This window comes from Phoca vitulina, unplaced genomic scaffold (genome assembly GCF_004348235.1).
Source record: "Phoca vitulina isolate PV1807 unplaced genomic scaffold, GSC_HSeal_1.0 scaffold33, whole genome shotgun sequence".
Lineage (NCBI taxonomy): Eukaryota > Metazoa > Chordata > Mammalia > Carnivora > Phocidae > Phoca > Phoca vitulina.
In genome coordinates, this window is record NW_022589736.1 from 16769120 (window position 1) to 16782046 (window position 12927).

General features: G+C 40.7%; 1 protein-coding gene across 3 annotated transcripts in view; it reads right to left on the bottom strand.

Annotated features, from left to right (window-relative positions):
• ITGA8 (integrin subunit alpha 8) overlaps positions 1-12927 on the bottom strand; it is a 179470-nt gene that overhangs the window by 78962 nt on the left and 87581 nt on the right. For all 3 annotated transcript variants that reach the window (XM_032425577.1, XM_032425579.1, XM_032425578.1), the window contains 2 exons: positions 4641-4686; positions 2374-2481 (listed from right to left, as the gene is read on the bottom strand). In XM_032425577.1, the coding sequence (XP_032281468.1) occupies positions 2374-2481; positions 4641-4686 (154 nt within the window). The remainder of the gene's footprint in view (positions 1-2373; positions 2482-4640; positions 4687-12927) is intronic.

Genomic DNA, 12927 nt, shown 5'->3' on the forward strand with positions numbered 1-12927 from the left:
GGGATCGAGTCCTTCATCGGGCTCCCTGCTCTGCAGGAAGCCTACTTCTCCCTCTCCCACCCCCTCTGCTTGTGTTCCCTCTCTCGCTGTGTCTCTGTCAAATAAATAAATAAAATCTTTAAAAAAAATTTAAATTGCACTTTATATCAGAGCGTGCCACACCAGATACTTGAAAGCATCCAGTGTAGGGTCCATTCAGTTGTGAACGTGGGAACACCAGACTCTTTGGGGAAATACTGAAGTCTTAGCACTCTTGCCCAAGGAGCTCCCACAGTTCATTTCAATGAATCATGCCAGGGTAACAACAGACGCTGGCTCTTTCACATATTTTCTCAGATCAGGTTTTCATTATAATACGTTATGGTTTTAAACCATCTAAAAATGTGCTTAGGGCATTTCCCAGCTACTTTCAAAAACTGGTAAAGGAGAGGACACGCCTCCCAGAATTGGGGAGCGCCCAGCAAAGGACATTTTTTCAAAGATTTCTTCAGGGTCCTCCTCACACCCCCACCCCCACCCCCAACCTCCACCGTCGAAGGCTTTGACTCTGGCATGAACTCCTGTCAAAAGGCCATCAACAACATGCTGAGATTGGGTGGAAATAAGTTCTCTGGGTCAACACTGGTTTGTTCTGCATTCTGACTGAACATCCTGTCTGAGTTAGACCACACCTTCTGGAAAATGAGGGCAAATCTCAAACACTCCAAGTATTTGCTGATTTTTCAGAGGATATACCCTGTTGGCATTACCCAATATGACAGACTTCTGACCATTGAGGACCCATGTACTAAGAAACAAAGTGGCATATTCTCAAGCTTTGTTACAACTGAATTCCATTTGTAGTTCCTTCAGATGACCAGCAAGGTTGAGAAGGGACACTTTCAAAAGGGATAGAAATCATGTTCTCCCACGGCCTACCAAAGGAACCGTAATGCTACTAATATTCATGATAATGAGATCAGGGCCACAACAATAGAGTTGGGAGTACAAAAATTGCTATTTTTATAATGTTTGCCTTTTGTCTAATTGTGCGCACTAAATCACAAAACGGACGTGTGTTTTTAGTACAGGAAACCGAGTGATTTAACCGAAGCCTGACTATTTAAAAAAAAAAAAAAAAAGTCTGGAAAGGGGTATCCATAAGCTATGCAAATGTAAGAGTCAAGGTATTTTATTCTATTTTCAGTTTGGTTAATATTTGTTGCATGCCAAGAATCCCGCTCTCTTTTGAGCAGGAATTTCTGCAAATGTTTTTATGCTTCTCCTCTCACTTGGAGCCTGTAGACTGGAGAAGTAGCCTTCAAGTAATAAGTTAACAACAAAAGATCGGCATCATGTGATAGATTCTTCTTGTTTTTGTTTCAAAAGACTATTTTTTCTATATCTGTATTTGTTTCTATCTCTATATATAGAAAAACACTAGTGTACATTCATGCCTCCCATTCCAGATTAGCACCACAAGAAATATTCTAGCTTTCCTCCTTTCTGTATTTGTACCTTTCTTCTCTGACATTGAGAAATGTTGCTGCCATGATCCTCATCATATTTGCTTACATCTTCAATGTCTCTGAGTATTGTTATCTTAAAAAATTTTTTTGAGCGTAGCTGAAAAAAATGTTACATTAGCTTCAGGTGTACAATAGTGATTTGACAAGTTTATACATCATGCTATGGTCACCGCAAAGTATAGCTACCATCTGTCCCATTACATCGCTATTATAATGTCATTGACTACATTCCTCATGCTCTGCTTTTATTCTTGTTACTTACTCATTCCATAATTGGAAGCCTGTATCCCTTTCCCCCTTTTACCCATTTTGTCCAACCCCCACCCCCTCTGGCAACCATCAGTTTGTTCTCTGTATGTATAGTTCTGTTCTGCTTTTTGTTTGTTTATTCATGTTTTTTAGATTCCATTTATGAGTGGAATCATATGGTATTGGTCTTTCTCTGACTTATTTCACTTAAAGTGATACCCTCTAGGTCCATTCATGCTGTCTCAAATGGGAAGATCTCATCTTTTTTTTTATGGCTGCGTAAAATTCTTGTGTGTGTGTGTGTGTGTGTGTGTGTGTGTGGAGAGAGAGAGCGCAACGTATTGTATATATTGTAATTTGTATATATGGTAGTATTTTATATATGTAGTAATTATCTCTCTCTCTATATATATATATCTATATCACATTTTCCTTATCCATTCAGAAAGACTAAGTCTTTGTTACTTAAATTGGGTGCACAGACCCACAGCATAACACTCGACTGGAGCTTCTCAGAGCTACAAAGTCTCAGGCCCCACCCCGGAAGCCGCATTACCACAAGAGGCCCAGGTGATCTGCATCCACATTGAGTTGGAGAAGCACTGGGCTAACTCACCAGGCCACAGATGACAGAGACTCTGGAATCTGGCATGTTTTATTTTCCAGATTGATAATCATTGGGTGCAGCAAAAGCTGGGCATCCACGGTCACAACTGGTCTTGCTCTGCAGGGAGAAGACACAGGGTTATAATGAGCCACATGAGCGACACCCCACTTCCAGAGGCCACTGCCAACATTCCCAGCCTTTGTGCCAAGAATTTGCCTCATTGCGTGAGACTTAACTCATTACCTTAAAACATATGTGGTCGCTCATGAATACAAATAAAGGATGCTATGGGTCCGTCAAGCAAAACCGCATTCACGGAGCTGCTTTGTGTGTGGAGTGGTCTCCAGGTATTTTGGAGATATTGCTGTGAAGTGTGCTCTGGGATCTGCTATCTTCGTATCTAAGGAAACACATCCTTCTATACTCACTCATGCCTGTAAGTCCTTGACTTTTGCAAATTTCCTTTCCTGATGGGCTGATGGTTTTTTATTTTGTTGGATAATTTTCTATCCAAGCTTTGCAGATTGAGCTAAGCACATAAGGGTGGGCTGACAAGATCATTGTGTACTTCACACAGAGCCGTGGTTTTCAACCCTGACTGCATGATAGAAGCACCCAACGAGTTCCCAGAGCAGTCAAAACACCTCAAGGGGTCAGGGCCAGGTGTCGGAATGTTAACCAAACCCTCCAGGTGGTTCTAATGTGCAGCCAGGCGTGAGGAGAGGGACTAAATGTACAGCAAACTCAATTTTCACCAAGGTGAGGATAATGAGCCAAGCAAGTAACTCATGGGGGAAGGGGACTGGGCAATTTTTAAAGCTCTGTTCCAAGATAGGAGAGCTAAGAGCCAAGTCTCCAGATGACAACGTGAAATGATATTGAGTTGGGTAAGTTTTCCTCTGAGGGGCGGGAGGGCCGTGCTTTGGGATGGTGTGTGTTTAGGGCACGACTTTAAACAGTTTCATGATTACCACAACAGCCCCCCTGGGAATATTCCCGAACTCCTTTACACTATTTATCTGTGCTTTGTTACATAATTTTGTTTTTAATATTGTGTTAGCTCCAGTCCTTGAAAAAGCAGACGGTAAGACCGAGTTAGACATGCAAGACAATCACTGGGGCAAATACCTATGAGGGAAAAAAAAGGCAGGAGGGAGGAGGCTGGCAGCCAGCCGTCAGACTGTGATGGAGGTCTGGTCCCTGTGAAGGAGTGAGGGAAGGAATGAGGACTGGGTGGTGGATTTAGACCTTAGCAACTAGCCCATGAGTTCATCAGCCCTGAGTGGGGCATTGTCATGGCCCCCGTAAGCACAGCCCCATCCTTTAGGTACCTGAGCTTTCCAATCATCTGATTCTCTATAACCCAAAGCGGTGAGTGGTAGGTATACATCAGTCTATGAGTATGTCTTGGAACTGATGGAGAAAATCTCACTTACTTGAGGAGACCCCACTTTAGAATCGCACTGGGGGTTGGCCTAGGTTAGTATTATGTGCCCAGAACACGTGGGGCTGCTTTCTGCCTTTTGTTTTGATATCCTGATCTAATGTCTTGAATTCCTATAAAACTCTTTTTTTTAAGAAGAAAAAAGAATCTAAAATTTTGGGGCACCATTGTCTACCAGTACCTTACTATTCTGTGTACTTTACCTACAGATTCCCACTTAATCCTCTTCACAAAAATAAACTTCTAAAGCAACTATTGTTATCCCTCTTTAACAGACAAAAAAATCAAAGGCTCAGAAAGTTGTAGGAACTTGCCCAAGACTACACATGAGTGAGTGTGTGGAATGGCTAGGCTTTTGAATCTAGACCTGTCAGATTTGAACTTTTGTTCAATACTTGCTTTTGGAGTATTATTTTGGTACATTTCATTCCCTAACTTAGTCTCCACACCTGATTTATATAAACCTCCTCCCACTGGTACCCCTTCTCTATAAACACGTTTTAATGCATTTCCAAGGCAAAGAGAAGAATTCAGACATAGTAACATCTAAAGAATGCATCATTTTATAAGTTCCGCTAAGATTCATATCTTCATTTAACATTACGTTGGTAGGGGCTGGAAGTTTGGTCATGAGATATGAGATTAAAAAGACAGAGAGATGAAAGAAAGGAGAACAGTTGAGAGCAAAACTTCCTCCAAACTTTAAAAAGAGCATCTAATAAATGTTCTCCAAAATAAATAGTTGGGACATACTCTTGAAGGCGAAACTAGCAGCAAAAAGGAAATGCACTTGAAACAATTAGAGGACATTTGCATACCACAAACCACATACCTGTAAACAGCTACTTTTCCTGTTCCGAATGCACCTACAATTAAATCTAAAAAAAGACAAAAACTCAAAACACATGCACACATTTTATAGAAACAATCTAAGCTCATATTCATAAATAGCATATAGCGCATCCTGAAATGCTGATTGTAGAGTGAGGCTCATCCAGTAAGAGCAGTAAATTGCACCTTCCTTAAGACATTCTGGAAAGGATGTTGGAACTTCATTGTAACTCAGTAGGACACACAAACCAGTAGATCTCAATCCCTTCTGGACTCATGAATGCCAGCTTTCTAGAAATACTTTAAAAATGCATCATAACGCCATTTCTCCTATCCTCCAGACGGAAGGCCTACATCTTAAGGAAAGTGAAAGGGAAAAACCATGTGCTTTAGTGCCTGTATGTACTGGGCATGTTACACACCTTGTTTTCCCTTTCCCTCCAGCAATGACCCTGCGAAGCTGGTCTTATTATTTATTACAAAATGGGACATTTTGACTGTCCAGCCTTTTGACACAACCATTTGCTCTTTATGAATAGTGTGGATGGTGAGTATCCTCTTGGCAAAGGGATTGGTAGTTTATGAACTAATTAATGTGTCATTTTAATGATCTTAAATAACAACAATAACAACAACAATAATAATAAATAGCACATGTTGAACACTTACTCTAGGCCGGGAATTCTTTTGAAGGGTTGACCTTAATTATTCCTAATAAGAAGCTAGGAAGTCTTTATTATTTGCACAGTTTTGCAGGTGGGTAAATGGAGGCTTAAGAAGGTGAACCTATAAATTCACTGAAGTCCACACTAGGCGAGAGGTGGGGCTGGTCTATGGCAGTGCTGGGTACAGAACAATCCTAGGCTGTCTGAGGGGTAACGCTCACACTGATTGCAGTGCTTGGCTAAAACACAAGTAAAGCGGTCTGTTTTCCTAAATCTAATGTATAATGATTCCTCTTGGTAGATGCAACCAAACCAACATACAAATGACAATGGCTGAATCTGTAGAATAAAATTTAGGTGTTGATGTGAGAAAACTGGACCTGGTAGAAATAAAGGCCACAGAAGAAAACTTACACAGTTGAGACCATAAGTGGTTAATCCTAGGAGAGCAGAAATGAAAATGAAAAAAAAAAAAAAAAAAAGAGGGGCACTTCTCTGGCCAGTCCATATGGAAAACCAATCAAGGAATTAAATTGGTTTAATGGAGTCTGCACAGGAAAATGATTTGTAGCCACGTTCCCTCGGCACTCACCTTTCCTGGACGTAGGAGCAGCATCGGACTGCAAGCATGATTCCCCCTGGAGGCCGGAAGTGCCCCTGGCCTGAGCCCTCAGCTAATGATGGATGGAAACAGGCGATAACCAGGAACGGCCGCTTCCTTACCCCTCCAGTGGGATAACTCTGGAGGCAAGTTCTTCCCTGTCTCCCACATGTCCCCAGCTCCCGCTACCCACTGTGTCAACCTGCTTCGCACCCATCTTCCTTCCCATGGCCTTCGTCCTCCTCCCTTAGCAATGTTTCTTCGGACCATTTCTCACATGACCCGCTTGTTTTTTAATCCTTGTCTTAATGTCTGTGCTGGAAGAACCCAACTTAAAACAACAATAGTTCTTACTAAAAATGTTTGTTTTTCAAAAGAAAGGGACTTCAACATGTTCCAGGTTAAAACCACAGTTGAGATGTCTCGTGTTTTATAGATACAGAGTCAGATTCAGATCATAGGTTCGAGACTGGACTCCCAAACTCTGTATCTAAAAAAGTGCATATGTGAATGTTCAAAGAAGTCAAATGCGGTTCATTTTGAAGAACTCTTTATTCGTAAGATTAAAAGACACAGTAAGAAAAAAGACAATGTGACCAGCTATGACTTATGGCATAAAATAGTCTTTTCCAAAGAGTCAAGTCTTTGAAGCCAGAAGCCAAAGTTTAGGAGTCTACCAATTTTTAAAATTGTATCAGAGTTTGAACTTTTTCGAATATTTTCACATTTATTTTTTCCTGTTACATTCGTCTCTTCCAGCATATCCGTGCATTTTTGCTATGTCAGGGGAAGAAGAGCTACTGATTTGAGGAAATGTGAACTCTGTTCTCCCTGTGTACCATGCTCTCCAGGAGTTACACAGAACACCGGTGGCTCTCAGCCTGATCCCTATCTATTGACCTGACACGAGACAAGAGAGTTCTATTATGAAAACTGATTCCAGAGGAATTATGTGCTTTGTTTTTGGCTCCAAATATGGTGAAATATTAATATACCAAGATTAGATACTTTATAAAAGATGAGTTTTAAGAATGGACTCCTCTGGAAATGGCCAAGAAAACAAGACTGTGAGCTCTTCCAGGGCAGGAATCTTTCTTTGGGCTCACATATCACAACTACTTCATGGAATGGTACAGGGTGAAATAAATGAAGGAAGAAAGAAAAAAATCTTTGCATCTGCAGTACCAGGCACCGGGCCAGATTGGGAACAGAGGCTTTATAAATACTTGAAATAAGAGAATAAGTAATAATGAGATAATGTACTAAAGATGAGTAAGGTGAAGAAAATGGGACAGTTGTTAAGAAAGGCTCATGGAGGGGCGCCTGGGTGGCTCAGTTGGTTAAGCGACTGCCTTCGGCTCAGGTCATGATCCCGGAGTCCCGGGATCGAGTCCCGCATCGGGCTCCCTGCTCGGCAGGGAGTCTGCTTCTCCCTCTGACCCTCCCCCGTCTCATGCTCTCTCTCTCTATCTCATTCTCTCTCTCAAATAAAGAAAATCTAAAAAAAAAAAAAGACAGGCTCATGGAAACCACAGTTAAATTCTGCTGGATTTCTGCATATGTGAGTGTGCACGGATGCATGCACACACACACACACACACACACACACACACAGAAGCTCCAGATTCTAGAAAATTCCAGAAAGAAGTATAGAAGCTGCATCACAACTCAATCATCATTGTAGACAAGAAGATGAGAGACACACCCTGACAGTAATGAGCAAGAGGCCTTTTCCTTTAGAAACTTTGATTCCTATGCCTCAGGGTTGGAATTTTACTTCTCTGGAAAAATAAAGTAACTGGCAAAAAAGGCCACAATTTTCTTCATGAGAATGCGGCCACAGTTATTCAGAGGCCAACAAAACAGTTATCTACCAGGAAAGTATGTTTGCATTTGGAGACACCACCTTGGTATTGTGCCTGCTGGAGAAGGCCAGAAACATTTATGCTCAGGACCTTAAACTTCTGGGATCTCTCTAAGGGGGAGAATTGATCTGCCAATTTGTGTTCCTAACCGATTTGCCCTTTCAAAATAGATGATTTGTTTTAATAAGTACTATGTGGTTTCCATATATATATATATATATATATATATATATATATACACACACACATAGTTATATGATCCTTATATATACATACATATATATTGATGTTTGTGTATGTATGTATACACAGATATGAGTGTTTATCCACATATACATGTCTGTACAGATAGACATGTATATATATTCATGTATATATGCACATACACACTACTTTTTGAATCTTACATAATTCCATCATGCTTAGGAATTTAAAGGATAATCTGAAGAGAAAGTAATTTTGGTACTGATACTTGGGATTCGTAACTCTGCAAACTTTCTTTCTTGCTTTGAGATAACAGGTCTTATACCATTATCTAATGTTTATTTTCCTTTCTTCTAGAAACTTCTTAAGGGCAGATTCTGAAAACAAACAAAAAATTTTGCCTTTATATAAGACACAGCTATTTTTTTTTCTTGAAGAAATAACTGGTGACTAAAATCCGTTCTTTCCCCTTAATCTAAAATTATTCCCAAAATGCTGGAGCCCTTTGTTATCACCTCACTTTGCCTGGGAAACAGTTTATTTTCCTTTTGGCCTTTGATGAAACAACTGCATACTTTTAAGGATTCAAAAAGGGGAACATTAGCATGAATGCAGGCTCAGTTGGCAAGAAAAAATAACCCTAAAAATGTGAGGTCATAGGATATGTATTACACCTCTGTTCTGTATTCTATTTCTCCAAAATTATTATTATTAAATGAGGAAGAAGAAAAGAGCCAAACTTTTAAAGTGGTACTTGGACTATAGAGGCTGATTTTATTAACCTAGGAAGGAAATTTTAGAGTTGGAAGAAGTTCTATGTGAAAACAGCTTTGTTTTGAGTGTGGGTGTAGGTGGGCAGGAGGGAGTGGAAACTTTCTAGGGGTGGGGGGACAGGGGCCGATGGGAGGGGAGACAGCAGGAAGAGCGGCTACAGTAATGCGTTAAAGGATCACTCAGAATCCTTTAGTAGAAGTCCCTTTGGCCATCCAAGCGTCTACATTTCACAAGATGTGAGCCTTCTTACTTTTTCTTCCTACTCTCTCGTCTTGTTGAGAAATGTACTAATGCTTATGTCTGGGGCCAAAGATGCCTTCAGAGCCCTCCTTTTATATTTTGGAATTAAGAAACATTTACTATTTTAGAATAATCCTAGACAATGAGAATTGCCATAAGGAACTTCCAAACAATTGAGAAATATGGTAACGTACAGCTAATACTTGTATAAAAAGATTACAATGACTCCAGACAGAAGGCCTCCTTAAACGTGACCAAAACAATGTGGAAATCACAAAGGAATTTTAAAGTGTAAATTCTTTTGCAAAAAGTCAAAGCAGGGTCCAAAGAGAAATGAAAGGAATGGGGGAAGATGTTTATAATGTATATGCCTGATCAAATGTGAGTATTTTTCAATGCTTACAAGAATGTCTGGTACATAGTAAAAAAAATAAATATTAATTATTATTAACCCTAATTCATACTGAACCCACACAAATTAATAATAAAACTATAAACATTCTAATAAAAAGGTTGTAAAGGGGCAATTTACATAAAAATAAATAGCCATGACCAATAAATATATAAAAAGATGTTCAGCCTCATTAGTCAGCAAAGAAATCCAAATGAAAGGAACAATGAGATAGCATTTTTGACCTTTCCATTGGAAGAGATGAAGGATTCGTGGCAGGCAGTGTTGGGTGGAGAGCAGAGGACTGAGAACTCAGGCTGTCTGTGAGAGGGGCAGTAAATGGGCATGATTTTCTCGGAAGGCAGTTTGCCAATTGGTCTGACAAAGCAAACTTTTTGCCCTGGCATTTGCACTTCTAGGAATTTGTCCTGAGGCTCTATTGGATAATTGTGCAGACATGTGTCAGACAAAAGCTAACTTTCTAAGCACTTTGAATATACGAATTCCTTAGTTATAATAATCCCAGGAGGTGCACACTTTAATTATTCCCATTTAAAAATGAGGAAAATGAGATACAGAGAAGCGAACTAGAGTAAGGGACAAGGCCAAGTTTAAGCCCAGGCAGTCTGGCTGCAGAGCCAACACGCTTTCCTATTTTACCATGCTGCTTCCCAGAAGCACATCTCCAGGCCATTTTTTCTCTCTTTAAAAATTTTTAAAATTAAGTATATTATACATACAGTAAATTGCATCCTTTTTAGTGTCCTCTTCTAAGAGCTTTGATCAATGCATCCAGTCATATAACCACCACCACGATCAAGAACAGTTCCATCACCCTAAAATGTCATCTATGCTGCCTGTCATTGAACCTGCCCCACCCCTAGCCCTGGCATCCACGAATCTGTTTTCCAGAATGGCAGAGAAATGGAAGCGCACGGTATGTAGCCTTTTGGGACTGGCTTCCTTCACAATCAGCCCAGCGCATCTGAGAATCATCCACCACGTTGGGTGTGTCATGAGTTCACTCCTTTTCTTGCCGAGCAGGGTTCCACTGTGTGTATGGCCCACAGTCTGTCCATCCCTGGCTAGCGGTCACTTGAGTTGTGTCTGATTTGGGGAAAGTCACTAGAACCACGCGTGTACAGTTATTTTGTGTATCTACAGGCCGAGTTTGATTCGTAAATTCTCTTGTTGAATCTCTCTAACATCTTTGAAACGCTCTTTTAAAGCAGTGTTTGATTTCAAGTGGAAAATTACGGAATGGAGGGTAAAAAAAATCGGGAATTCTAAATTCTAGTTCACTTTGCCGCTGGTTTCCTAATGACTCTGGACAAGTCGCTATTCTCTGCCAAATGTCTGGCGAAATCTTCAAGGTTCTCATCGTTCAAGAAAGCCACGAGCTCTGCAGGACTGGTTGGGGCTGCACAATTGTGCCCTGTCTGCCCTGTTCCGGCCCAGGACTCCCCCGTGCCTGTTAGTCAGCCTTGCTCCTGCAGAGTTCACCTCTCCTCTTGCCCCCATGATGGGACGGCCAGTTTCTGGCTTTCTCCCAGGCTTACCCAGACTCGGGCCTCAGGCCTGCTTACCTCCATGACTCAGCTGCCTGAACTCATGATCCAAAGACTTCTGGCTCCTGTCCTAATGTTACTGATGCTCACAGTTCACAGTATCCCCTCCAGGCCCTTCTCCTCACCGTCCAGGCACCATCTCTGCTCCCCACAGCGTAGAAGTGTTTTTAAGACAAATGGTGATCATCCAGCAGAATTGTTCACCTGGACCCACCCAGGCTCTGCTCATTTTCCTACAGGGATGCTCTTCAGAGAAATGGTGGGATTAAAGATGATGTATAAAATGATGGGGTTAAAGGTGGTGAGTAAATATGGCAATGCTGACTTGTAAGTAGGTTATGAAATTGGCTTAAGTGTTTGGCAACGGAGAAACAGCTCATGTCTGTGGGAAGCAGGCATTTAGATAAGTCTCCTTGAGTTTGGCAAATGCGTTAATCTAAAAATAGACAGAGGCTGCCTTTCTTCCTTGCTTTTTTTATTGCAACATGCAAAATATTACTGAGAGGAAGGTTATGAGTTGAGGAAGAAATGCTTGAAAAAAAAAATGCATGGTTTTATCCCAGAAAGTAATAATCCTAACAATCTGTCTGAAATGCTTCCAAATAAACTCTGAAGAAAAACATTTATGAGTTGGAATGCAGTATTAGGTTGCAACATTCTAATTTACTGAGAGTTTATTTTCCTTTTTAAAAAAAATCCCACACAAAATAAGAGTGAAATATCAAATGATGAGTCTGCCGCCTTAGGAAAACAGTTTTCCAAACATTATTGGCGTCCTGCGGCTGCAAGAATCAGCTTTTTCCCTCGGCTATTGCTTAATGCTTTACTCGTTGCATTCTGTGTCACCGAATTAAAGGCATTTCACTTTATCCTTGGCGTGGCCACACTTCCAATAAGTGTGCTGTCTAGTCAGTTGCTCAAAGTCTTGGAGAAAAGTATGTTTGTTTAGGAACAGTCCCATTTAGAAGTGGCTGCCTATTGGGTGTACCACTTGAATCGAGCTTCCCATTATCCCAGGAGAAGATATCAGGTTATTTTAAAGGGCATCATCATCTCTGCTTACATTTCCATTCTCATTATACACAGGAGTAAAATAGTTTACTGGATTTAAGTAGAGCTGGAAGAGAGTGGCCAGGTAAAAAGAGAGGAGAACAACAGTTTACCTGCCAAGGTGTGTGGCTGTGAGGAAATCAGTTCGTTCATTCATTCATTCATTCATTTGCATTTATTTAGTCAACACATATTTACTAGGTGCCTTCAGTCCCACCCACTGCTTTGGGCACAAGCGATTCCATAGTGAGCAAAAGCAAATTCAGTGCTTGCCCTCACCTAATATAGTGTCCAGCCTAGTGGGGTCAAATAGATATTTATCAAATAATCACACAAATGTGTAATTTCAATCTCAGATAAGTGTTTTTAGAGAAAGGACAACAGTCAGGGAAGACTTCCTAAGGAAGCGACATTTGGACCGAGTTCATAAGTGGGAAGTGAACTCCCGGGAAAATGTCCAGGGTGTACAAAGACAGAAGGGATGCTTCAAGTGAACTGCTCTAAAATATGGCTTTTAAATCACATATTAATGCATTAAAAATGACTTATAGAAAGCACATGCAGTGGGAGGTCAAGAAATAATGCAAGAGGTTCTAAGTCCAGGAGAACATCCTCCCACTCCTCCACATCCTGTCCCCTCCACCCATAAAAGGGACCATGGCAAGGCATCAAGTTTTTATTAACTATATCTTTATAAGTAAGATCAAGTATAAATGATATCCTGTCATATTTATTGTTGCCTGGGGTTTCATAAAGAAGCAAGGTTCTATGATTGAGTGTTTAAAAGGGAGTTAGTTCAAAGTTAAACTGACAGACTTCCGTTTCTGGTCCAGTGCAGGAGAAGCTTGGAAGTCACCACTCCAACTTAACAACAAGTAAAAAGCTGAACAAACTGAGAAAACCAACAACCCTTCTTAGATCCCTAAGAGA